The 23,695-nt window shown below is 39.5% G+C and overlaps 1 protein-coding gene across 2 annotated transcripts in view; it reads left to right on the forward strand.

The window, feature by feature from the left end:
- The window catches only part of LOC118808973 (carbohydrate sulfotransferase 15-like), a 102,595-nt gene that overhangs the window by 72,996 nt on the left and 5,904 nt on the right, over window positions 1-23,695 (forward strand). For both annotated transcript variants that reach the window (XM_036571855.1, XM_036571856.1), the window contains exons 5-7: window positions 4,431-4,574; window positions 15,360-15,516; window positions 21,138-21,294. In XM_036571855.1, the coding sequence (XP_036427748.1) occupies window positions 4,431-4,574; window positions 15,360-15,516; window positions 21,138-21,294 (458 nt within the window). The remainder of the gene's footprint in view (window positions 1-4,430; window positions 4,575-15,359; window positions 15,517-21,137; window positions 21,295-23,695) is intronic.

The raw sequence follows: 23,695 nt of genomic DNA on the forward strand, positions 1-23,695 counted from the left end.
CACTGTGAGAAGACGACTCAGCGCTGTGGGTCTGAAAGGATGTGTAGCTGATCAAGAAGAACCTCACTGAGAAAAGGAGACGGACACATCAAACAAAGAAGCTGAACGATGGACTGACCACCCCAGAGTCCAGACCTCAACACCACTGAATGTGTTTGATTACTTCAGAAAATCATCAACCAGCTTCTAAGACTGAACTTTGGAGGTGTGTCTGCAGATTCTTTGAGGAACTGAAAGTGAGTCTCCTGAAAAGAGAGGAAGCTGGAATGAAGGTGAAGGAGTGACTCACTGAACACTGTCTGTGTTTACATGCAAAGATTTCCTCCAGTCCAACTGAGAACATTCCGATTACAGATTTAGACTGAGGTGTTTATTCTCACTCTACTCAACAACCAGCATCACGTGAGTCCAGTCAGAGTGAGATGAGCAGCAGTGAGCAGCGCTTGTGTTTTTAACTGCTTTAAAATGATGTCAGACTCAGGAAAACGTCCTTCACATGTCCTTATTAAAGAAGGCCGAGAGGAAGACGTCGTGTTCTGAGACACATAAGCTGGACGTCCGTCCCACCGCTGTCTTTTAAAGACCAGAGCATAAACTTCGTCTCCTCTGTAGACCAGTTTCTGCTCCGCCATGTTGAACGGTATAAACTCTCACTGTGACGCGACGAACATGATCAGAACAGACTTAAACTTTCCGATAGGGAATGTAATCAGATACAGGCGTTTACACGGATATTATTCTTCTATTTAACGGATTATTTACAGGATTACCCACCTCGATCAGTCAGATAGAAACTGTATTATATTATTCAGATTGATATACTATTCTGATTGAGCTATTAGTCTGATTATTAGCGGATTTTCAGGCTGCAAGTGTACGTGGCTACTGAAACATCTGATATTATATTTAGTTGTTGAGGCGTCTTTGCAATGTTCTGTTACTCATAAGCTGCATGTGCTGCTCTTTCATGGACAAATGAAACACTTTGTACAGAAGTGTATGTTCAGTTTACACTCGGAGCAGAAGAACGTGAGACACTGGAGATGAAAGTTAAAATAAGCTGATGACAGTTATACAAAAAGAGGGAACATTTATTTTGGAACAAATTATGAGAAAGAAACTTTAATTGGAAAGAGTTAAGAGGATAAACTAAAGCACAGTGACGCGTCTTCCCTTCTTCTCTTTCCGTCTTTGAAAACCTTTCATTCTGTTCATTTGTTTTTCTTCTTCTGTTGCTGTTTTGTTTGTTTAGTTTCCTGAATGTCCAGTGGGACAGAGCTGTTGGGATTTTCTTTTATGAAGTTCCTCAGATAAAGCACTTTGCATTTCTTCATTCCCACAAGTTCATACAGTCTGTTCTGAAGTGGAAACTGAACAGAAGCTAAATAGCCCAGTCTTTCCTTCTGTTATGATGGCCGACAAGACGCTATTCATAGCACAATTAAAACCACTTTGCAAACTCATAAACGCGCTGCAAACGCAGAAAACACTTTATCAGCACGACGTCAGAGCTGCGTCTTACAAACGCACTGCAAACAAAGAAACACAGGCAACTTCAGAAACGTGGCAAAGCCAGTCAGACGCCACGGACGTGTCTGAAACACTCGAAGGGCTCAAAAGGGAAGGGATATCTATGAATATCACTGAGTGTGTTTACATGCACTTAATAATCCGATAACAGCAGAAAATCAGATTTTGCCAGTAATCCAATCAATGCGTTTACATGCACTTGAGTAATCAGATAATGGGGAAACTCTGGGTCTACATGAGTCAGACAGTAATCAGATTTCTGTTTCACAGCCAGCCAATAAACTCACAGAAGAAGACGCGACGTAAACGTAACATAAAACTCAAACTTCACTTTTTTTTATATATCACTCACTTCACCTGAAAATATGAACAAAAATCATCCAGAAGATGAAGAAAATTAAAATCCTTCATTTTGTTGAGAATGTATTTGGTTTCAGTGTCGCTCCAACAGTGTTTCGCTGCATTTCGCGCCGACGCTGCTGCTTGTTTCCGGGACCACCATCTGTTTTCGCACATGCTCAGACTGAGAAATCCGAAAGAAATCAGAGTAACTGATTTCTCAGTTTACAGCACTGAGAAATCTGATTACTGAGCTAAAATCCAGCCTCTTTATCAGATTTCTTAATCAGATTTTTAGACCTTACTCTGATCTAAGAAATCACAGTGTGCTGTTTACATGATCATTTGAATAATCAGATAACTGCAGAAATCCGATTATGATCAGATTATTGAGTGTGTGTAAGCCGCGGACACTCACTTCCCGAGTTCCTGGTTAACCTGGCTGTGCTGTGGTCGTTAATCTGGTATTACTAGTTAAACTTTTATAGTTACTCTCTGTAGATAATCCCCATCACAATACAGTGATATTAATCTGCTAAAATAAAGACGACTTTACTTTTACCGCTGAATGTTTGTGCTGCATAGAATTTAAAAGTCTGAATGTGTTTGTCGTCTCTGAGTGTCCTCCAGAAACATCTCCGCTGTGTTGTGACTGGATTATCAGCGTCTCTGTGTTTCAGTGTTTCTATGTTTTGCTGATTTTGCTGTCGTTCTTTTCACTCAACGTTCTTCACTCTCTCTGTTGTATGATTCTGATTCTTTGTCATTAACCTGGATTACCTTTATTTAATGTGTGTTTATTTATCCTTTGTTTAAATCAGGGGTCAAACTCAACCAATAAAAGAGAAATTAAATTAAAAAATCTCAGCAGATCTGTCAGCCAGCTGTGTTTTTATTTCATTTTTACTGAACGTTTTGCCATCCGAACCGGCCATTGCTTATTCAAAATATGCCAAAACTGCAACAGCAAATAGACATTAAATACTTATTCAAAAAATATTCAAAATAAAATAAATTGTTTTAGGTAGTTTTTTTTTTTAAATCTGCCTATTTATGTGAACCAGACATCTGTTCTTTTTTGTGTAACCGCCGGCCCATAGACTGTTGTTGGGGGAAGGGGGGGTCAGAACACACTGTGTTGCAGTGCTTTCTGGTCTTGACACATGGGGTTTAAGCGTTGCAGTCACACTGAGATTAACTGTAACATCCGTTCACTCTCCGTCCTGCTCTTTCTCTGTTTTTGCTTTTTGCTGGTTTCTCAGTGCCGTGTGTTTTTGTTTGTTTGCCACGCGCCTTTGTTTTCTTATAACATGTGCCTTTGTTGTTTTGGTCTGTCTCCTCCCTGGTCCTGCCCCCTTGTCGCCGGCTCCACCTGCATGTAGTCTGTAGCCCCGCCCTCATATTAGTCTCAGGTGTTTCTTGTTTCCCCTCAGTGTATTTATACCCCTGTGTTTGCTCAGTCCCCTGGTCTTGTATTGTCTATATACCCTGTTGTTTTTGCCTCTGGTTGTAGGTTTTGTTTCTCTGGTTGTAGGTTTTGTTCTCTGGTTGTAGGTTTTGTTTCTCTGGTTGTAGGTTTTGTTTCTCTGGTTGTAGGTTTTGTTTCAGTTCTGTTTTACTTTGTTTTGTTTCTTCATGGATTTATCTGTGCTACGAACCTTTGCTGCTGAGTTTCTGCTTTTCAAATAAAAGCAACTCGCACTTGCATCCTGCCTCATCGCCTCCTACGTTACATTAATAGCGTCTGAGACAAAATAATAAAATGTGTAACATATAATCCGGTTAATAACGAGGGTCACTGAAAGTCAGTTAACCTCTTTCAGGGCTCCTAGTGACCATTCCTGCAGTGCAATAGAAATGATCTGGGATATTTATAGCTTGTAACTAGCACTGTTTTGAAATGTGGTGACTCTGTGTTGAGCTGCTAGTGAGCAATGAGGGGGCAGCGATGTGGAAAGACAATTCACACCTCTCCACAAAGACAGTCGCACTGATATGAAACAGACAACTGCAGGTTTCATATCAATATATGTGCAAAAGTCTTAGGACATCTATGAAAATGATATATAAGACTTTATGTGGGCAGTGAGTGATTATTTGTTAAAGTAACAAACGTTACAATAAATCTACATTAACATACATTAATGTATATAAATATACTATATACTATGTATAATATACATAGATATACATTTCCAAAGTCCAGTATATACAGTTACCATCCAGTACCTGGTTTATCTGATCAGTCCTTCATTAGATTAAATCATCCATTTAAAGGCTAGAGAGCTGTGAGAAGTCAGGATCCAAACCTCTCTGTGCTCTTCTAACTTACATATTCATAACTTTACTGAAATCAGTACTTTCTGACTGCATTTGAATGTATTTGTTTATTTGTGTTTATTCTGATGTTTTAACGGTGTATTTATTCTAATGTGCTCAAAGATAAATGGTTTTTCTGGTTGCCATAGACTTCTGCTCTGTTCTGTAACTTATTGATGATTTGAAGTTGTTTTATTCATAATTAATTAATTATTTTATGCTTTTATTTTTTTATTACCCAGGTATAATCCGCCCTAGCGACGGTCTCCATGCTCGTTATCCAGTGGAGGACTACCTGGACCTTTTTGATCTTCCAGCGCATCAGATACAGGACCGTCTGCTCGCCAACAACTCTGGAAGCTCAAATCAGGCCAACATCATTATCGGTAATCCATCTCCCTCGTATAGAGCCACTCATATCTCCAGGTCCAGCAGACTGGACACTCCGGCTGATCAATAAGTGATGCCAAACAGGTTGGAGATGTTTGAAAGCTTTTCATATCAGTAATGTTGGCCTGATAATTTCCCTTGAACTCCTGGAGATGAAATACATTAACTTTCAGCTCTTTTGAACTAAAAACTAAATTAAAAGTTATCTTAAGGCTGCTGGACGCGTCGCGCCACGAGGGCTGTGCCACTCAGTGTAGCTCACATAGCAGATACAGTGCAAAGCGCTGCTGTGCTGTGTTGAATGTGTCACAGTCAGAGCACCATTAACACTCCGCTCTTATTAAATTAAAGACATAAAACTTTCAGCATAATTTATCACGTTTTGCCGAATGCCTGATATCGTCTCCAGCGTGTGTATCTTCATTAAGAACACTGGTTTCACATTTTTGGACGCTGCGCAACGCGTCCAGCATGCAGTGGCGGTAAGTGCTCAGAGCTTCTTGCTGTACCGTCTTACAATCAGAATTTAGTCTCTTTTTAACATGAAGATGATATTAAAAGCTATTTTATCTTGCTAGAATGGCATAAGAGCTGACTTAATTATAAATGATTTACAACATTTAAAATCAATTAAAATAAATGAACTAGACAGATTCATAAATTAGTCACTTTAATAGGACATTCATAAACTCAGTCATTAAATATTTCATTAAAATAAGTGCAGTCTTTTTAAAAATCTTTGTATAAAATATATATAAAATATATAACTTGTTTAAAATATGATCTGTATTAGAGTTTCTGTGATTTTTCCTCATCACGCTAAAATTAGCTGTTATGAACGCTTTCAGAATGATTAATGGATAATTAAACTTTATTATAATTTGAAACTATTTATTAGTAAGTAAGTAAAAGCAGCAGCACTTCTAGACGGAGAACAGCAAGCAGTAATTTAGAACTGATGACCATCAAACCAGCATAGGTTAAATACAGCAGGAACCACACCAACAGTCTAAAATGCAACACTACAGCGTGTGTGTGTGTGTGTGTGTGTGTGTGTGTGTGTGTGTGTGTGTATACTGACAGTAGAGCCGCTCAAAATTACAGTATATTCATGGTAAATGTTTTACAATATTTTACTGCGTATTAAATTTACAATAATTTGCTGTAAATGTACTCAACTCTGCTGCCAGTAAATTACTGTAAATTGTGTTGTCCAGTATGTTAAACCAATGCAGCATTCTAAGTATGATCCTGTAAAATAACTAGCCAGTATTTTATTATAAAATAAGTACTTACAGCATTATTTATATATATATATAATATATATATATATATATATATATATATATATATATATAATATGTATGTGTGTGTGTGTGGTGTGTGTGTGTGTGTGTGTGTGTGTGTTTTACCAGTAAAAACACTCTATGACATTAGAAAAAAGTAAATATAGATATGAAGAAGGACGTTTACAGTTATATATATGTAGGTTGGGACATTGGTACGTTGGTTAGGCTCCTGACCTCTCACAGAAGTGCAGAAGTGTGTTCTCTGTATGGAGTGTTATCTTATTTTAATATATAAAACTACAAATGCATGTCATTTGACCAGGGGCGCCCGAACTTTTGCACACAGTGTCCCTCTGATTTGCAGATGTATGTTCTGTATGATGCGCTCACAGAAGCTGAGTGACCGGTTTTCTCAGAACTCTATCTGAGTCGGTTCCTGCAGCATGTGCGTCTTTCTGTTCCAGTGGTTTTGTGTATCTGAGCTCTCAGTGTGTTGTGGTGAAGTGTTTCTCAACGTCATCCTGTCAGCCTGATCTAATCGTGATTTGTGGTTATGAGTGATTACACAATATCGTCTTCTTTGAGTTGCGTTTCTCACCATTTATCAGACCGTACTCGAGCTCTTCAGGGCAACTGCAGCAACTGATTCTGTGTATTTTGGCGAAACACGTCACAGAAACTGATCGGACTATTTAGTCGGTCAGATCCGGTTCTGTTCTCTAGTACTGAAACTGTTAATAGTTTCAGTGTGTAATGATGAGTCATATCTGGTCGCGCGCAAACGGCAGTTCTTCCTAATTCTGCTGTCTGTTTTTTGTGACGTGAGGCAGAGCGTAGTAGTGTCAGTCTGAGTATAGAGCAGAGCTTTCAGAGTGTGTGGTCAGTGGACATCATGTGACCATCCATGTGTTGATGACTGAAGTACATAATTTCTGCATTTTCTTGAACTTGAAACAGAAACTCATATTATGCGTACAGTACTGTGCAGTACTCAGTCATTTCCAGTCAAACGGCCATTAAGCATGACTTCTTCAGGAGATGTTTCTGAGTAGATTAGATATGAGATAATCCACCTGCACGAAGAAGAGGACAGTCAAACGAAACTAAGTTGAAAATAGACGTTTCGGCCACACTTTGTTTTGCTGGTTGCCTTATAGAAGATCTACAGATACTTAAATTATTTCCAGATTTTCTGGTAATAATTGATTATCAAGATTATAGTTAGCAGTGACGTCTCTGGGGTCTGGCCCCACCAGATGTCGCTGTGGAGCAGTGCACGACATGATCAATAATTCAGTGTAACAACTAATACATATATTTATTTCTCCGTAACTAACATTGTTGCGCGTTTATTCCATATGATAATGGTCAGGCTGTCTGATATATTCCACATATCTTCCTTTACCTGTTGTGTAAAAACCAATAGGCTCCCTGTTTCTCCTAGCAGTCTTGGTTTGGTGAGTGTGGGGCCGGCCAGCGTCCGTCTAACCAAGGGAGCAGTTAAAAACACTCTGAGCATGTTCCACACACTTTCAGTAACCAGCTGTGGGCCCGATCACAGTGACCCCATGCTGAGAGCAGCCAATAAAACATAATATATTTACATACGTCTGGACGCTCTTGCTATACTATCACTTTAATTCAGTCATGGATTGGTGACTTTGGGAGGAAAGCTTTTGACAAGCTTGAGCTGAAAAATTGTCCTGTATCTTTTCTTTTCAGCAGTGACCGTCTCTGGTGAGTCATTCTGCATTATTACAGGTCAAGTTATTCCTAATGTCCGGAAAGTGTGATTCCCTGCTCTGATATGTAGTTTGGATGTGTATTTGCAGACACAGTGATCGTTTACTGATAGATAACTGTGGATTTGTAATGTGATGCTGTATAATAAGGTTTTGTGAGATCTGATGTCATAACTGTATCACTCTTATTCTCCACTTCCACCGACTCCTGCATTGCGTTACGTTAATCTGTGAATTTATGATTTCATTGATGGACTGTGTTTGTGTTTGTGTCCCTAAAGTTTATTGTGCTCCACCAGGCTTTCTGTGCCAGAGATGACACTAATATTTAGGGTTAGGTTTTGGGGTAGAGCTTAGATTTAATAAATCCAATTACATTTCATGTACATTTAGTTAAATGTTAAAGATAAAAAAAAAATAATAAGAGGGAAAATAAAATGTTACAGAGGTTTTCAAAACTCGAGTCAAAAATGATTAAAAGCTAACACTTCAACACTTACACCTTAACAGAAACACACAAAAGACTCAACAACTCATAAACCACCTCAGTTTCTTTTAAGTATGTTCACACATTCATTCCAGCTTCCTCTCTTTTCAGGAGACTCACTTTCAGCTCCTCAAAGAATCTGCAGACACACCTCCAAAGTTCAGTCTTAGAAGCTGGTTGATGATTTTCTGAAGTAATCAAACACATTCAGTGGTGTTGAGGTCTGGACTCTGGGGTGGTCAGTCCATCGTTCAGCTTCTTTGTTTGATGTGTCCGTCTCCTTTTCTCAGTGAGGTTCTTCTTGATCAGCTACACATCCTTTCAGACCCACAGCGCTGAGTCGTCTTCTCACAGTGGAAGGATGGACAGAAACACCTGTGGATGTTTTCAGATCTGAAGCAGCTTGATTTTCTCCTCTCTCTCAGAGATGAAAGCTTTAAGTGCTGTTTATCTGATGGGGGCAGTTTTGGGGTCTCCCAGCTCTTCCAGGTGGTTGTTAGGAGACACATTTTCTCTGCAGCTTTGAATCCTTCTTTGAAGTCCAGTCTTGGAAAGGGACGTTTTTGTCACTTATTTTTCTTTAACTTTCTCTCACTCATGCAAATGGATTATCTTTTATCTGATCTCCTCAGAAATATTTTTCATTTCCTAAAGCTGAGTGAATGGCGTTCTGAGAAGTCTATCTGCGTCGATGTTCCTGCAGCATCGCGTCTGTATCTTCTAGTAATTTAGGGAGTGTTTTTATCTGAGCTGTCAAACAGTGTGTTGTGGTGATGTGTTTCTCAACAGCATGCAGGTCTTTCAGGTGCTGATTGCTGTTTTGACTGGAATTAAATAAATTGAAGGTGGTCTCTGACTTTTGCCCAGTACTGTATTTGTAGCTGTGATAAGGTTGCTGCACACAGTAAACAGTCAGCTTGGGAACAGGATGTCCCAGTTTAGAGGTATTTGTCGTAAGGAGAGAGAGAGTACTAGGAGCAGCGTTCATGACCGGGGTTCTGTGTTACATTGACAGCAGTATCCGGTTTGGTGAAGATCCGTAGCTCCAAACTTCCTGTTGACCTCCGAATCAGCCTTGTGACTTCATTTGCTGTTTATTTCCCTCCCGAAGACGACAGGAAGAGGAAAGAGTGAGATTGGAGAGGAAGAGTATAATTAGGGGTGGGTGGATTAGAGCCTGCACTGTCCAGGCCTGTTGTTTGTTATTCAGTCTTTAGTCAGTATTGTGATGATGTTAGGACACTCCAACACATCACCAGAGCTGTAGTTCACCTCTTATCCCCGTGGACATTAAGGTGACTTTTATTATGGCAGACATTTAATGGAATAAATCTAAACATCTACTTACCTGAGGTCCAGGGGATCCAGGTTTCAGGTAGCTGTAAAAGAGGGAACACATGGCGATAGTGTGTATGTAAGTAATCTACACCGATCAGGCGTAACATTCTGACCACCTCCTTGTTTCTACGCTCATTGTCCATTTTATCAGCTCCACTTACTATATAGGTGCACTTTGTAGTTCTACAGTTACAGACTGTAGTCCATCTGTTTCTCTGATACTTTGTTAGCCCCCTTTTACCCTGTTCTTTAGTGGTCAGGACCCCCATGGACCCTCACAGAGCAGGTACTATTTGGGTGCCAGAGAAGGCGGCAGCATTTCTGGATCCTGTTTATATTTGGTTTCTTCTTTGCATTTCAGAGTTTATCTTGCATTTGTGGATGCAGTGATGAACTGTTTTCACAGACAGTGGTTTTCAGAAGTGTTTCTGAGCCCATGCAGTGATTTCCACTACAGAATCATGTCTGTTTTTAATGCAGTGCTGACTGAGGTACCAAAGATCACGACCAGCAAATACTGGTTTTTGTCCCTTACATACAGAGATTTCTCCAGATTCTCTGAGTCTTTTAATGATATTATGAACCGTAGATGATGAAAAGCAGAAGTTCTTTGTTATTTAATGTTGAGAAACGTTATTCTTGAATTGTTGCACTATTTGATCGTGCAGTCTTTCACAGAGTGGTGAACCCCTCCTCATCTTTACTTCTGAAAGACTCTCTGAGATGCTCTTTTATACCCAATCATGTTACTGACCTGTTATCAATCAACCACCAGGTGTTTTTTTAGCACTGCACAACTGTACCAGCCTTTTGTTCCCCCGTCCCAACTTTTTGTGTTGTTGGCATCAAATTTAAAATGGGCAAATATTTTTACAAAACAATAAAATTTCTCAGTTTCAACATTTGTTGTTTTTGAAGCAATGTCAATGAAATATAGAGTATAAATGATTTGCACATCATTGCATTTTGTTTTTATTTACATTTTGCGCAGCATCCCAACTTTTTTGGAAACAGGGTTGTAATAATAATAAGAAGAAGAACAATAACTGCAACTGCTAAAAATAATGCACAAAAAAGATGTGAATTTTAAAATAACTCTAACAGGGTAAAGACCCGTGTGCTGGCTTTAGAGTGGGCTGTGCTCTGTTTAACTTCTGCATTTTCGAAAAAAGAAAAACAATGTCAGCAAATGATTTTGCATGAAGTCATTGTTTAAGTCACACGTGCACTCCCCAACCTAAAACCCCTCTCCGCGTCTAGCCTAGACTGTTTAGCGGTGACAGCTGTGTTGTCTGTGCCAGCTCAGCGCGCTCATGTTAAAGCACTCATGTTTCAGAGTTGAACAACATTCTCGCTTTAGATCAGACTCACAGACTGGAATCCAAGCTTTCCTTAATCTGGTTGGGACAGTCTGTGTAGCTGTAGCGCCGCGTCAGACTGATGGCATTGTGTGTCTGTAACTCAGGACGTGGGCGGAGCTCACAGTAGCTCACAGTAACTCACAGTAGCTCACAGTAACTCACAGTAACTCACAGTAACTCACAGTAGCTCACAGTAACTCACAGTAACTCACAGTAGCTCACAGTAACTCACAGTAACTCACAGTAGCTCACAGTAACTCACAGTAACTCACAGTAGCTCACAGTAACTCACAGTAACTCACAGTAAGTGTCGTTTCAGTCTGTTTTCTGCTGCTGTAGCTGTGAGTTTAAAGTGTCTGCAGTGATGATGCAGCTTGTGGTCCTGTGCAAACATTTGTCATCACTCACTGTCACTCAGATCTGCTCTCTATTCTTAGTGGAATGTGGAAAGTGGAATGAAATTCTGAGGAGAGGAATGTTGATCTGGGAGCACTGGTTGCTTTTTGGAATTTTGATTATTACAGTTAATTCTGATCTGAGATCAGCTCTCTTTAATGATCCTGCAGATCCTTTGAGAGTTTGCACACAATAGAACAGGATGTGGGTCAAATAGATACTGAATCAGAAGTAGATTATAAATATAACCAGAGAGAGAGAGAGAGAGAGAGAGAGGGAGAGAGAGAGATGGAGAGTGAAAGAGCGAGAGTGATAAGAGGGAGATGAGAAAAGAAGAGAGACAAGAAGAAAGCAGGGGAGAGAGATGGAGAGGGACAGATGAGAGAGAGACAAAGACAGAAAAGGAGAGACACAGCAAAAGAGACGAGGAGACAGGAAGAGAGTAAGAAGAGAGAAATGAGATGGGGAACAGAGAGAGCGATAGAAAGATGGAGTGAGAGTGAAAAAGAAAGATGGAGAAGGAGGGAAGCAGGTGAAAGAGGGTGAGTAGAGAGATACGAGATGGGGAGAGAAACAGAGAGTAAGAGGGGGTGAAGGAGAGAGGAAAGAGGTGAAGAGAAAGGAACGTTGGGGAAAAGCAACACATAAGAAATACATCATCAGAGAAAAGAATAAAATAATAGTAATAAAGAAGTCTCTTTAAAAGTGGGGGTGAGTTGCTTGAGGTAAACAATAGACATGCAGCAGTAAAATTCATTAGATCACAATTAGAGAAAGAACTGAAAGAACCAAACGAGGAAAAACACTGGAAGATTGTGGGTTTGATAGGAAAACCTTATAGGAGACTTTATCGATTTCTGTGCTTAATGCTCAGAGATGCACAGTGACCCAAAAGTCATTTAGACATTTGTGCCGTACTTTAAAATGTGTTGATTTCATTATGGTGGGAAACAAAATGTCAAACCAAGTGGTCTTTATTTTAAACAGACCGTTCCAGGACTGTCATTTAGTTCTTGGTAAATTATTCCTTCAAATGGCAGCTGATGAGTTTCAGATCATTATCGCTAGAATGTGTTACACATACTGATAGGAGTGCATGTTCAGCTCCTCTCTTGGCAGCGTTATCTTGGAGCCGTGTGGTTAACAGTTACATAGATCTACATCTAAATGTGGTTTAGCGCCTATTTCACTCTGTTTCTGTTGAAATTCTTGGCAGAGATCAGAAGATTGTTTATGTCACCAGTTGGCCATAAGTGCATTGCTTTCATCTTGAAATTGCTGACCATAGCAAAAGTTAAGCTTATTTTTCAGTTTGTTTTTGTTTTATCTTGGTTTTTACTTTTGCTTTTTATTAATTGACTTTATCAATTATCCAGGAAAATTAAAGTGCTGTGTATAGTTCTGTCAAGTTTATTGTTAACAGAATACTTAAATTGTATTGGTTCAGATATTAAAAGAAAATATAATGTAAGACAAAGACAACCTGAGTAAACACAAATTACATATTTTTAAATGATTCATTCATTTATTAAAGGAAAAAACTTTTCCCACACCAAATGGTCTGAGTGAAAAGCCCTCAACTTAGCCCTCAGATTAGACAAACACCCCAGACTTGAATGCAGCCAGCTGTGAACCTAAACATCACTTCCCCACCAAGCAGCATATTATTCAGCAGCAAAAAGAATTTCTAGTTGCATATATAATGTGAATAATACAGGTCCTAAAACAGAGCCTTGTGGAACACCATACTTTACTTTTGCGAGGACAGATGATTCACCGTTTATATTAACAAACTGATAGCGGTCAGTGAGGTAGGACCGGAACCAGGAAAGAGCTATTCCTGTTACTCCTACAAGGTTTTCTAGTCTGTCTAATAAGGTAGAGTGGTCTATCTTGTCAAATGCTGCACTAAGATCGAGGGGGACACATTTCCTTGGTAATAGAATAATAAGAGCTCGTTTGCTGTCTCTGTACTATGATGTGGTCTAAAACCAGGCTGAAATTTTTTGTGTATTTGATTCCTATACAAAAAGGAACTTAATTGTTTTGCCACAACTTTTTCCAAGATCTTTGATATAAAGGGGAGATTCGAGATGGGTCTATAATTTGATAGTTCGCAGGGATCGAGGTTCGCTTTCTTAATCAGAGTCTAATTACTGCTAGTTTAAGAGATTTTGGGATGTACCCAAGGCTAAGAGAAGAGTTTATTATTGACAGAATAGGCCTGGTTATTTCTGGCAAAATTTCCTTGAGTAAACCTGTAGGAATCAGATCTAATATACAAGTAGAAGATTTTGAGGAGGAAACAATTTTAACTAGTTCATTTTGTTGAAGTAAGGTAAATGATTCCAGCCTCTCTGCAGTGATTATAATATTTTCAAGATTGAGGCTGGCATTACAAGGCAGCAGGTTTGTAGAGTTTAATTGCGTATTCTGAATTTTCTGCCTAATTTTTCAATTTTATCACTAAAGAAATTCATAAAATCATTGCTGCTATAGGCTGATGGCATCTGGGGTTACAAAGCCATTTCTAAGACTCTTCAGTGGTGAATCTTGCAAGAAGTCGCCAGGCTACCAATATTCCTCCAAGAGTGCTGTGACTCCAAAAAGTCACAAAAAGACCTAGACAAACATCTAAGAAACCGCAGGCCTCGCTCACCTCAGATAAGGTCAGCATTCATGATTCCTCCATTAGAAAAAGACTGAGCGAAAAAAAGTCATCCATGGGAGAATTAAAAGGCATAAACCACTGCTAACCAAGAGAAACACAAAGCTTCACATTTGCAAAAAACCATATTGATGACCCCCAGTCTAAAGGGTTAAAAAATAGATTTTTGGAAGACAGGGGTCCCATTACAGCTAAAATCATATCTGCAGTGAAACATGGTGGTGGTAGTGTGATGGTGTGTATGGTCTACCATAAAATCTTGCGGGCAAATGTTTTGTCATCAGTCTTTAATCTGAAGCTCAAGCAAAATTGAGTTTTGCAGCAAGACTCCAAGAGCAAATCCACCTCTGAATGGCTCCATAGAAGTAAAATTGAGGTTCACGTCCTGACTTCTAAATCCTGAACCTACTGAAATTCTGTGGAAGGATCTTAAATGAGCAGTGCGTGCTAGAAAGCCCTCCAGTGCAGCTGAATAATAGCAAATTCGCAAACGGTGGAAAGATCGTGAAAGATTGATCTCCAGCTATAGGAAGTGTTTGGTTTCAGTTGTTGCTGCTAAATGTTTCACAAACAGTTATTAAGTTTAACATCACTTTTTATGTTTATTTTTCTCATGGGTGATTATAGCTGCTCTTTCAACAAATGAATTGACCATTTCTTGTCTTAAATTGCATTTTGTATGAGGTTCTGAAATTATTTAGTTTGACAAATACGCAAAAATAGAGGAAATATTTTTTCATAGCACAATTTTTATATCTTAGAATGTTTTTTAACTGCACTCTATTATGGTTTAGGAGTCACTCCTCTGTGTTTATCTGATAAACCATAGGTTTCAGTATAGAATACAGTCATGACTACAGCACAGCTGTATGTGATCCACTTGTACCAAATAACAGCTACTAACATGTCAGTACTATGTCAGTGTCACTGCACAGAAAACAGTCTCTAATTGTAGAACTACAAAGTGCTCCAGGAAGGTAAGTGAGGCTGTGTCATTCTCACAAAATGGCCTTATAACATGTCCATAAATGTTAGTGTTATAAGCAACACATAGATAAACAATATTCAGTTTATCAGATCAGTTGGAGCTTTTTATGGTGCAGTGAAAACTTTGAGGAGTATTTATTATTTATTATTTTTCATTTAAATGAGCCTTTATTACTTGTAACTGTTGATTTTTTTTAAATGTAAAGTGAACCAAAACAGTAAAATATTTTGTGATACCAGTAAAAAAAAAGCCTCAATGACAAATATAACAAAAAAAATGTGTTTTAAAAAAGAGGTTTACAGATTACAGTGTACAGGTTATGAAAAGAAAACAAAAAAATTAATTTTCCAGTTTTTGTTAAGTTCTTCAAAATTATCCAGCTAATGAGTGTAGACACAAGAATGGTGTACCTAATAAAGTGACCAGTGTGTGTATGTGCAAAGTTTCTGCCAGTAGATGATGCTACTCCCTGCAGACCTGTGAGAAATCTATCTTTTGTCTGTGATTGGCAGGTGAGGCCAGTGCGTCCACTATGTGGGACAACAACGCTTGGGCCTATTTCTATGACAATGCCACTGAGGGGGAGCCTCCATTCCTGATCCAGGACTTCATCCATGCCCTCCAGCCTGAGGCTCGCTTCATCGCCATCCTGAGAGACCCTGTCGAAAGGTCAGATGTCAAAAGGATCAACCAAACTCACAGTTTAATGTACCTCAGCATTAAAATCAAGAAAATCAGATTGCTTTGGTCACTGAAAGCCAGACTAACCACGCATAGACACAGAGCTGCTACTCTCTGCGCTGACTTGCCAACATTTCTGTGTAATTAAATTATTGAAATGTCCATCAAGTCACTCAGAAATGGTTCAGATGTCTTTACAGTGGTGGTGATAGGAACCAGGGGTCGCCATGACTACAACACAAATATAGACATTTTATTTACTATCTAAACCACCAGTGAACCTACACGAGTCTTCTGACTTGTTCGCAATGATAAAATAGTGTTAAATATAGGATTTTTTTGGGGGGGGGACTATTTTGCCTCACAGCACCCTGCATGTACCCCTCCCATGTACTCCTACTATTCAAAACTACCATAAAGGCATAAACCACTGTTAACCAAGAGAAACACAAAGTCTCGTCTCACATTTGCCAGAAGTGACACATTGATGACCCCAGCCTGATGGGTTAAAAATACAATTTTGGAAGAAAGGGTCCTGTTACAGCTAAAACGTGTCAGCAGTGAAACATGGTGGTGGTAGTGTGATCAGGGCTGTGGTGACTTTCCACAGTTAACAGAACCATGAATTGTGCTGTCTACCAGAAAATCCTGCAAGGGGAATGTTTTGTCATCAGTCTTTGATCTGAAGCTCTAGTGCAATTGGGTTTTGCAGCAAGACAACAAGAGCAAGTCCACCTCTTTTCAGTTAAAAAAAAGAGTTTGAGACCACAAACTTTTCAAAACTAACGTAAAACAGTGTTTTAGACATTGAATAAAGTGTTCAGGCAGTGAATTCATAACCATTTCATGTAGTAACTTTCTGTGAGGGAGCTTTTAGAGGTGGACGTCTGGTTCCTATCACCACCACTATGAACAGTTCTGACTCAGTAAGTTTCTCTAGAACACAATTTCAGAATTTCAGACCTTGTGGAAGAAATCTCTAAGGCTGCGTTCACATTACAAGCCTCATTTCTTTAATCCGATTTTTTGGCTCAAATCTGATCTTTCTGACATGATGGTTCACACTGGATTAGCTAAGTGATTCAAATCTGTCATTAATGTGACGAACCGGCGTCCTGAAATGACCCTCATGAGCTCATCCTACTCAGTAACGTCACGTGAATGAATCACGTTCATCATCAGCACAAACTAACGAGCAGAACGAGCTTCACTGAGAAGATCATTAACTCTGATCAGCTCTCAGCTTCATTATTAGAGCGAGACGAAGGAGAAAAAGGTGAGATGAGCTGCTTTTCCACCGTTTACAGGCTTTATCTTCTGTTCGGCGCTGCTGCCATGGTAACGCTGAATGATGGCGCAGTGGAAAAAAAGCACATGAATTCCGATCTGAGGGTCACATTAAGGAAGCATGGCCATGAATCAGATACGCATCCGATCTAGGAGCACATATGAAAGTGACTCACATTAGGGCAGAAAATCAGATTTGTGCCACTTCAGCCTGGTAATGTGAACGTAGCCTAATTAAAACAGAAAAGGTGCGAAGTCACAGAGTCACAATTAAATCCCCAAACTAGTATTTTAAAAATCACAGCCAGGGAGAAGCTCCTGGTAAGAGTACCCAGAGATCTCCACTGAGGCCAAAATCACAGAGTTATGTAGCTCCCCAGCAGAGTGAAGATCACTGGTTAACAGAGAACAAAGAAGTTCCAAGGCATTGGTAACGTAATTACAATATGAATAAACAAAAGAGTTTTAACATTTATGCATAATAAATGAGAAGAAAGAAAGCTCCAATATGGCCAACAGGTTCATCACAAGTTTAGCGTCCTCAGGATGAGCTCGCCTGTAGCTAGCTAAACAAGGCCACTGCACGAAGACTCCACAAAATGTAAGGGGACGCAAACTTGATACCAAACAGCTCATCTCTCAGCTCACAGAGGAGACAGCAGAGCAAGTTCACTCTGAATTATGAGTGACATGCATAACTTTTATAGCCTGTATATATCAAGAAGATAAAGGTTGTATGACTAGCTGCATGAATCTGCTGTCATGCCTGAATCTGCTTCCACAACCACAACCTCTTAACTGTTTAACTGTGCAGACATTTTGGAAATTTGGGGAATTCCTGTATAATCCATGTTAACCACATTCACTCATAATAAAGGAGGAACATCTGTGTTCCTCTAGATTTGTTTACTGGGTTTAAAGCTCTAAATGCTTTGCTGCCTTCATCCATTCCAGAGTGTCCAGCAGATTATATTCAAAATCAGACCTTTAGCTCATCAGATGCTTTGTTTGTTCGCTCCAATCGATCCTTAAAAGAAAACACAGCTGAAAACGTGCTAACTTCAGTTAGCTTTTCTTTTCACTTTTTCAGTGATTTTTGATTTATACCTGCTTTATTTTCACCTTAAGCTGCATTTCTGTGAGTGAAAGATGCAGTACAATAATAATAATAATAATAATAATAATAATAATAATAATTAGGGAACACCTGAATATCTGAATACACATTCTTACAATCATTCTTAAAAACAGTATATTAACATTTCGTCATAACCATGATTATAAATAATTTTAACAATAATTTTTATTAAATATATCCAATAGGTGGCAACAGTCGATTAGTAATCAGACAGAAGCCCAGCTTCTGGCATTATATGTTGCTATAGAAGCTGTAGTTGCAGTCCTTTCATTCATATACAGCTCTTATTAATCATGTAGATGCATAAAGGCTTTCGTTTTGTTTATCACCATCATGGTTTAGTTAGTATTAGTCATGGCTTCAGTGAATTTATGATGCATTTAGATAATTTTAAACATTCTTTATGTATAAACAATAACTATCTGAAGCCCATTGCAGATAAAATTTGTTATAGTTATATATTATATTTTCTTCTTCTTCTTCTTCTTCTTCTTCTTCTTCTTCTTCTTCTATTTTTTTTTCTTTTTCTTATTTTTCTGCTGGCTTACTGATCCACACTCCTCTATATGTTGTTTTTTCATCCCTCCTTTCTTTCATAGACTCCCATTTATTTTGAACAACACGTAGTTACCACTTAGTAACTCCCGGCAAAACTCTTATAATAAACAAAACAAAAACTGCCTAGCAGCACCCTAGCAACCACCTAGGATACCAAAGAAACAGGCAACACCTTAGAAATCACCTGTGGTATCATAGCACCCACCTAGCAACAGCGTAGCAACCAGCTGGGATACCATAGAAACTACATAATAACTACCTATGATACCATAGCAACCTCCTAGCAACACCCTAGCAATCACGTGGAATACTACAGCAACCACCTAGCAACACCTCAGCAAGCACCTATAATACCACAGCAGCTACCTTTCAACACCCTAGCACCTATAAAAAAAATACCATAGCAACCGCCTGGCAACACCTTAGCAACCGTTCTCAAATCGCTGCGTGATGCACTATTGTAGTGTTGTATTATTATTTTGTTGCCATCAAAATATACAGAACCACCGTATAGATTTTGTTTAACTGCTGTGGAAGTCAGGATCAGCATCATCAGGTTCACTCAGCTACGAGCTTTAATCCGTCCGTCTTGCTGCTGCTTGTCCTTCCGTCTTGAAGATCACTGCATTGTGATAATCATCAAAGGGCGTCATTTCAAAGTGCATTTACCTTCTTGTTATTTCTCTTTAAATCAGAGCTGTGATTAGAGGAGAATTAAACTGGAATGTGGGGGACGAGCTGCAGCTCTGATCAGCGCGTTTGAAGGGAAATGTCTGCGCTCGCTGTAATTGCTTTTGTCAGTCAAGCTCAGTGCCTGTAGATACAACCCTGATTCCAGGGTAATGACTCTATTCAGCGCCGCGTGGTTTAACTCTGCCAAATAAAACACGTTAAACAAACCTGAAGAGATAAAGCTGGATCAAACACACTGTCACTGAAGTCTGGATCAGATACACCAGGAAGGCTCCACCTGTTCTAGATCTCTTTACAGTGAGTAATGGATTATTATTAGGAACTGTTTGCAGCCCTGTACAGACTAACAAAACAAAAACAAAAATATGTTATGAAAATATGTTATGAAAATAAACAACATATCGCAACCCAAAAACATAACTTTACAGGAGAAGGAAAAAGCATACTTTACTTTTAATGTAAGTCAATGGAACCAGAATTTTTTCAAAGTCATTTTGGGTCGTTTCTTTTGGTCCATTCTTCATGAAATTTACACACAATGTAAAAGGCAACAGGTATTTTCAAATTATGTAAAAAACTGAAAGACAAAAAATGAAGGTTTTCTTCCGACAGCAGAGATGTGTATTGGTTAGAAGAGGACAGTTAGAAGAAGACGACACCTTTATTTCAACTCAGCAGCACATTGAGGGCGACCCTCATTTACAGTGTAGCTCAGTAAGTTAAACAGGGGTTGAATAAGTTAAAATAAAATGAAATCAACTAAAACAAATCAGGACTAGCTAGACTAAATGAACAGTATGAGGAAAATAAAATAAATAAAAGCTTAAATAAGAAATAGAGATAATAAAATGTTAATAATAATAAAATGAATTTTTTTTAATAAAAAAATAAAATAAAATAAAAGACCCAACTAAAATTATAGACAGTAAGAAAGTGACGGTCTCTCTGCACTCAGTCATCCACCAAAACACAATTTATTTACAATTTAAAGGAATTTTGGGAACGATGAGAAGGTACGACATGGTAAAGAAAATAGGAAATGTTATTAAATAGTAATAATTGTATGAATAAAAAATGCTAATATGTTCTAATATAGTCCTGTATAATTGGTTTCAGATAATCAGTAGGACACTAGAAAGCTGTAAATAAACCTGAGGAAATGTTAGAGGTGTCCAGAATAATCAACTGAGAAAGAAATATAGAATATTGAATATTCCTGTAGAATACTGAGAATAAAACTATAATACAATGAATATCCTGAATATCTACGAGAAGTGCAGCATATGATTTATGATTTAATGTGTTCTTGTTGATCCCAAAATGCATAACATATTGAATAAAATGTCTAATAATACCTTTTTGGTTAACAGTACTTAAATCTACATTGTATAAGCTCGTGTGTGTTTACACTGAAACTTATTGTTATTATTATTATTATTATTACAAGCTTTTGAATGCTCGTGTAGAGCTCTCTCAGTTATTATGGAATCATCTTCAGCTTTGTTCATCATCAAAAATGTCTTTTTTACAGCTTCTTATAAATTATTTGAAACCTTTTAAGGTTGATTTCCCAGACAGGGATAAAGCCCAGTCCTGGACTACACAGCATTCTGAATGGGGAGTATCCATTAAAAGGAAACTGTAGTCCAGGACTAAACTTAGTCCCTGTCCATCTATAGGATACTGACCCTATAAAAGAATCATTTCATACATATGTCTGCATAGAATTTGTTTTATATTATTGAAAGCAGTGATTCCAAACGGAAGCTTAAAGGGAAGTAAAAAAATCATAAAGTATTGATTATTTCCTTTATTTCTCTGAATGTTGTGGTTTAATGCAGGATTAGACTTAATGAGTGTCCAGAAAATGGACATTTAGATGTGATTGGAGCAAAAAAGGGTGGCAAAATAAAAACTGGTGTGTTTTGTGCAGGTTGTACTCGGACTATCTGTACTTCGGGATGGCCAACAAGTCTTTAGAGGATTTCCATGAGAAGGTGTGGGAGTCTCTGCAGCTGTTTGACGCCTGTCTGCAGGAGTTCAGCATGAGGGCCTGTGTGTACAACAGCAGCCTCAACAACGCCATGCCTGTGAGTAACATCAGCACAGTGAGGAGAGAGAGAGACAGAGAGAGAGACAGAGAGAGAGACAGAGAGAGAGACAGAGAGAGAGACAGAGAGAGAGACAGAGAGAGAGAGAGAGAGACAGAGAGAGAGAGAGACAGAGAGAGAGAGAGAGAGACAGAGAGAGAGACAGAGAGATAGAGAGAGACAGAGAGAGAGAGAGACAGAGAGAGACCCTGCGAGATGAAGAGCCCTTGTTTGTAATGTGTTGTATGCAGTTAAAAACCCGAGACCGGGTGGTGTGCAGGGTATTCTTAATCACGTGTATGCAGCCACACATGCGAGTGTGTCTGATTAATAGATGTATTATTAAAAGATTTAAATGCTGTGACTTCACTCTGACTTACCCTGCATAAATTATTTAAAAAGCATATCCATATTCAAACATGTTTTCATTCTTCAAAGCTGCATTTGAAATGCATGAATTTTGGATTTTTATGGAAATATCACTTTTACTAAAAGGTCACAAAACTGTCCATGTATGTGAAAACAAGGAATGTAGCAGTTTCAGAATCATAATTAAATAGTGTGTTTAAATATCCCTGCCCTTCTCCCTGTCCCATCTTGTCCTGTCTTGTTCCACCCTGTCTCACCTTCTGTCCCAGTGTCTCACCTTATCCCACCTCCTGATCCATCCTGTCCCACCTCCTGTTCCACACTGTCCCACCTCCTGTTCCACACTGTCCCACCTCCTGATCCACACTGTCCCACCTCCTGTTCCACACTGTCCCACTTTCTGTTCCACACTGTCCCACCTCCTGATCCACACTGTCCCACCTCCTGATCCACACTGTCCCACCTCCTGTTCCACACTGTCCCACCTTCTGATCCACACTGTCCCACGTCCTGTTCCACCCTGTCCCACCTCCTGATCCACACTGTCCCACCTCCTGTTCCACACTGTCCCACCTCCTGATCCACACTGTCCCACCTCCTGTTCCCCCCTGTCCCACCTCCTGATCCACATTGTCCCACCTCCTGATCCACACTGTCCCACCTCCTGTTCCCCCCTGTCCCACCTCCTGTTCCACCCTGTCCCACCTCCTGATCCACACTGTCCCACCTCCTGACCCCTTTTGTCCCACCTCCTGACCCATTCTGTCCCACCTCCTGATTCATCCTGTCCCAACTCCTGATCCACCCTGTCCCACCTCCTGAATGATCCTGTCCCACCTCCTGGCTGAACCAGTCCCACCTCCTGATCCACTGGTTAAATTTACCTATGTAATCCTATGCATATATTTAGACCTTGTTCTTTATATATAAATCGGTTTAGGCAACAAAAACAAATACAACATAATTTTTAAATATATGTACTTTATCAAAATGACAGACAGATTTTAGTGATTTTTTAAAAAAGTATTAAAAACATAATTAGGTCTATTACTACATTATGTCCTCTGGGTTGATTTCAGAGGTAAAACATGTAAAGTAACCAAACCTCTCAGAATCTCTCAGTTCAGATAACAAATCGCAAAAGGTAGTTAACATCTAACTTACCAAAAAAACTGTCCACAGCAGTTGTAGAGGAGTCAGAGACGAGCGTCTGGCAGATGACCACTCACCACTGCCTGGACATTCAGCATCTGTTGTTTCTCTGCTCTCCACTTCTCTTGATCCTGTCTACTTTACTCTTCCCTACTGTGTCTTCCACTGTCTAAAACTCAGTTAAATTCAGTTTAATAAAAACAGTAGTAGCCAAAAAGCACATAAGCAAGACTAGTTGAGATAATTAAACTTGACACAAACTGTCACTTTTTTCTCAACTTTTTCATCACTCTTGCAGTGTAACCGCCAACGCCCCCCCGCCTTATTCCTACTGATGCTCTCTCCCCAAGCTGACTGCCAGAGATGACCAAAGGCGCAGTGCCAGTGTCTGAGCGTCCAACTTCCTCTCTTTGCCCAGAGCAGGAAAGAGGAAAGCACTGTTTGGCCACTCCTCTCAGTATCTCCCTCCGTGGAGTCAGAGTGGAGCAGTTCAGCTTTTGTGCTGAAATAAAAGGCTTGGCTCCTCTTCATTACTAGGCCTCCTTGTGTAGCTGCGCTCTGTGGCCTGGCTCAGAGCTGCACCGTGAGCCCCTCTCTCTGTAATTGGCCCCCCGGGGAGCCTCTTCACTCACTGTCACTTGCACAGCCTTGTTGACTCTTGTTGGCCATCCTTCACAGCGAGCCTCCTCATGGAGCGCCGCTCTGGGGCCTGGATGGTGTTCGTCTGGCCTCCGCATGGAGATCTAGCCTGAGGCCTTCCATGGCCCACTCAGCTGAATCCCAGGGACGTTCAACGGTTTGTCTAAATTAAACCGATGATGTTCAATGACTATCTATCGTTAGCTCAGTAGCTAAGCTAGAGAAACGTTAGATCTGAAGC

The sequence above is a fragment of the Colossoma macropomum genome, unplaced genomic scaffold (genome assembly GCF_904425465.1).
Source record: "Colossoma macropomum unplaced genomic scaffold, Colossoma_macropomum, whole genome shotgun sequence".
Lineage (NCBI taxonomy): Eukaryota > Metazoa > Chordata > Actinopteri > Characiformes > Serrasalmidae > Colossoma > Colossoma macropomum.